This window comes from Morone saxatilis, unplaced genomic scaffold (assembly GCF_004916995.1).
Source record: "Morone saxatilis isolate NCDOM2014 unplaced genomic scaffold, NCSU_SB_2.0 Contig10, whole genome shotgun sequence".
NCBI classification, from domain to species: domain Eukaryota; kingdom Metazoa; phylum Chordata; class Actinopteri; family Moronidae; genus Morone; species Morone saxatilis.
This window is the reverse complement of record NW_023339652.1, coordinates 11,284,840-11,289,342: the sequence shown is the minus strand read 5'-3', so window position 1 is coordinate 11,289,342 and position 4,503 is coordinate 11,284,840. Positions and strand designations below refer to the sequence as shown.

At 42.4% G+C, this 4,503-nt stretch overlaps 1 protein-coding gene across 1 annotated transcript in view; it reads left to right on the top strand.

Moving 5' to 3' along the window:
• Window positions 1-4,503, top strand: part of foxp2 (forkhead box P2) — a gene marked incomplete in the record, with an annotated part of 99,674 nt that overhangs the window by 81,636 nt on the left and 13,535 nt on the right. Inside the window, 2 exon segments of the mRNA XM_035675935.1 lie at window positions 138-221; window positions 4,222-4,432. Of these exon segments, the coding sequence (XP_035531828.1) occupies window positions 138-221; window positions 4,222-4,432 (295 nt within the window).

Here is a 4,503-nt window from a genome sequence, read left to right as displayed (position 1 = left end):
CACACACACACAAGTATGTACACACTCCTATATCTTGACCTCCTCTTTCTCATCGATGCTCTACTCCTCTCCTCTCCTCTCCTCCACTCTAATCTACTCTAATGTACTCTCTTCTTCTTCTTCTTCTCTCTTAACAGCTTTCTAAAGAACGTGAGCGTCTTCAGGCGATGATGGCCCACTTGCACATGCGGCCCTCGGAACCCAAGTCATCTCCCAAACCAGTGAGTGCATATTGCTCTGGCTACCGTAAACAAGCTTGGCTATGAATGAGCCCCCACACACACACACAAAATGAACAGTTTAACCACCCGGCAGTTGTGGCGAGTGAGTGACAGATGATGAATAGGGGGGGAATGGGATTTGTAATATCGAGTTGCATCTGCTTCTTATCAGGTACTGAGCGCCATGAGAGGACAATAGAGTTTGGAAAGTGTATTAGATGGCAGAACGGTGGAGTCCTTGGCTAAAGCGCAGGGTCATTTCTTCTGTGATAGATATAATAGCCAAAACAACCTGTTGGCTGCTGATGACTGTTTGGCTCTGTGGCCACAGTAGCACTCAAAAGTGGAATGAGAGAGGAGAAGATATGTCATTTTAACAACAAACACCTGAAAATTACAGTTGAGTGGTGAAGATGGCGCGGTGTTGTCATAAATACCCACAGTGCTGCTGAAATTGGTTACAGGGAAAAAAAATCCAAAATTGTGAAAGGGGTCATTGAAGCAGGAAAATGATGTCATTCTACATTTTCTTTCTCTTGCCTTTTACTTTTAGATTGAATGATTATAAATGCATTTCTCCCCACCACTATTTGAATTTAATATTAAGATGATACATTTTTTCCTTCCAGTTTTAGACATTTTGAAATATTTGAGAGCAAAACATTGTTAGCGTGTTTCTGCTGCTTAGTAAGTGCCTACTTTCAATAGAATAATTTCCCTCATCACCTCTCATCATAGAATGTAGATAATCACAAGATAGCATAATTATCCCATAATTCCATCAGGAATCAAACTCCCTTTTTATTATTCAATCTCTCTCTCTCTTTCTTTCTCTCTCTCTCTCTCTCTCTCTCTCTCTCTCTCTCTCTGTAGCTTTTTTTTTTTAATCTTCAAAACTCCAGCAGCTTGGTTCCATCTCGTCCAATAAAGAATTTGCAGCCTATAATCCATGCCTGAATATGAATGAATGATGCTAATGAAGTATTGCATTACATAAAGCACACATGAAAGAGCAGCTAATTGCATTTGATGGTGGGGGCAATTCAGACAGAATTCTTAAACGAACAGTTAAGTCCTCAGTTTTAAGGCTCCCCCATTTTTTTTTAAGGGGAGGTAAGATGAAGATTTGGTGTGTGAAATAAAACGCATGTGTGTGTATCCTGTACAGAAAGTGAACAGACATAACAAAAGACAGATGGTTGGTGGATTTCAAATGGCAGCATGGATTTACACCCAGTAGAATCACACAGACATTTTATAAATATGAATGGTCTGTGTTAGCCTATCAGGGCTAGATATAAGTCCTATTTTTTTCATTAGTGAAGCCCACGAACAACCAAAGCCAGACGAATACAAGACACCGGGGCACTGTCACCAGTATGACCCCATTTATTCCCTGAATCACACTTCATTAAATGCTACCTTTTGGCCATGCCATGGATGGATGAGAATCAAAGTTAGCAAGGCTGCAAGTTCTGAATAATAAGATCTCTCTCTCTCTCTCCCTCTCCCTCCCAACCTTGACTGTGTATTCAGATGAGCGAGAGGTGACAGAGTGCTCACCCCTCCTTCCGTTTGACTGTAATCAATTCGATTTTGCAAAAATGGCATTGCATGCCTGCAAACATGCCACGCTTGTTGCCGTGTCTCGTAGGTGAGAGGCGGAAAAAAGGACAGGAAATTATGTTTTAACATATAAATATACATGCTTATATGCACACAAAGGCATTTATTGTGAATTTAGTTTGCATATTTCGCCATGTCTTCTGCCACATAGTGTGCAAGTGTTTATCAAATTGCCTTTTGAGGAAAATGCATTTGGCTTTTCACAGTTCAGTGTCTGGTTTTGTGCATGTAGCAGGATGCACACACACACTGTCATGACCTCAACCACTATGAATTAAATAGCAATTTTCACATTACATACTTCCATGATTTCACTACTGGTGGAGAAATAAATTAATATTTGTTTTTTAGTGGTCAAGTGTGTGTATGTGTGGTGTGTTTGTGTCAAAAAGAACAACAAACAGTAGTTAACAGAAACAGAGGGAGGTAGATATTTCTGAGAATTAGCTCTATATAATGAATCCAAAATATACGTGTATATTTAGACATACATACTTTCCATAACTCCCCAACTCTCATCCTCATTCACTGTGCTCAGCAAAGGCCTGAATATGCACCCAACCCCTGCCTCAGCCCATCACTGTAGCAGCTCATTACAGCTAAGTGGGCATATAATTATCATCCGAAAACCCCTACATCCACCGGAGTCTCTCAAACTTGACATTTTATCATATTTATCAACACATGCCACAAATGACCGCGGATACCTTCTCCTCAGCCTCGCTCCGCCATCTCTCAGTGCCTTCGGCCCCCCACTCCCTTCCATCTTTCAAGTCAGTTTTAATTCAAACTCTCACAAACGGATGCATTCCACTTGTAGACTCACAATTAAGGCAATTTGGTTTGAATATGTAACGATGTCATTACCATTCCAACTAAATTAGTGCAGAGACTAAAAGGTCAGTTAGGAATTTTCCAGTCGGTTAGAGCCTCTCACATGAGATTTGGGAAGCAAACGCAAAAGTGGTGGAAAAGCCGGACGATTAGCAAGCACAGTTGGCATTCATGCCAGAGGTGACGAACACTCTCTGGTCCCTAATGCTGAAGGAGTGGAGGAGACCAAGACAGAGTGAATGCGAGTGTATCTGAAGTCACCACAACTGTCCATGCAGGGTTTTCATTTTTTACTTGAAGTGTCTTTTCAATCTTACTTTGAGAAAAAACATGATTTTCTACTTATCCTTCCTCATGCACTGGAACTTTCACTGGATTAGGGCTGATAAATCAACTATAACTGCAGTCTCCCATGGAGTAATAATGACTTCCAGTTGTGTTGTTGCTGATGTTTGAAGTTCTAGTATCAGTGTAAGTGTCCATCCACAAAGTGATTTAGACTGCAGTCTCAAATGCTACCGATCAAGTGAGGCTTTTAGTGTCAAGCAGATAATACTTGCTTCGCATGTACAGCCATTTAGTTTGCATTGATAATTATCCACAGGGTCTTTTAGGTAGCTACTCTCTTAAACCTCTTTCACACTGAGGTACTGACCCAAGGGTTTTGCTGTTTGTGTGAACAAATCCACATAAACTGTCCGTATCAAGTCTGTATGGGCTTTGGTATGAAATTGGCGCCACTGGTGTTTACAGTAACTGACCTTATTGGCTTACTTTAGTGTTCAGATACAGTCATATTAAGTTATAGAAACTCGTTTACAGTACATATGTATTGTGAATTTTAGCCAACTCAGCCATAAGTTCTTCTTGATCACAAAAAATCATCTTGCAACCAAAAAATGGCGACCGAATAACAAAAACAGATTGTATTGAATTACAGTAGATCCTCCATGCCAGCACAATGCTGAAAAGAGTCAGAGATGTAGACCCAAGTTTTTTTGTTGACAGCAATGACCCGGTTCCACTCACTATCGTGACTTCAGTTCACCCTTTCACACCAAAGTGGAGTGTTGAGTAGGGTTGTGGTTCTCCATCAGGGTTGACCACTTCACACCTACAGCAAACAAGGTTTTTACCAGCTCATTGCCTCAGTGTCTCAGTGTGAGAGGATTATGGGTGGTTGTAGTGGGGGAGCTAGAGAAGGAGAGAGGGAGGGAGGGAGTGATAAATAGAGAGATAAAGAGAGATGGGGCCGGGATAACACGGAGGCTGATCGTTGGATAATCTTGAACAGCGTGCTCTAATTAGAATTCTTATGATACAATTTGGTGGTTGTAATTAGTGGAGATGGGCTGGCTCCTCTCCACGAGCCTTGTTAGTGGAAACACAGCTGTGTTAGAGAGGAGGAGAGCAGACACTCGGCTCTGTCAGAGAAACCACAAAATAATGCCTTCCCCTCTCTCTCTCTCTCATTCTCCCTCCCTCTCTCCCTGCTACTTGTATTTGTATCTGTCTCTTTCCCACTCTCTCTCTGACACAGCTCAACTTGGTGTCCAGCGTCACCATGTCCAAGAACTTGCCCTCAGCGTCACCCCCCAACTTACCTCAGACACCCACCACGCCCACAGCGCCGATCACACCCATGGCCGCCATGCCCCAGGTACCATCAGTACTGGGAGGAGCCAACGTCCCCAGCATGGGAGCCATGCGCAGACGCCACTCGGACAAATACTCCATGCCACTTTCGTCAGGTAGGACCAACTACTCAGCACTGCATGTCACACGCATCATACAGTACATATGTACATACATACATACATAC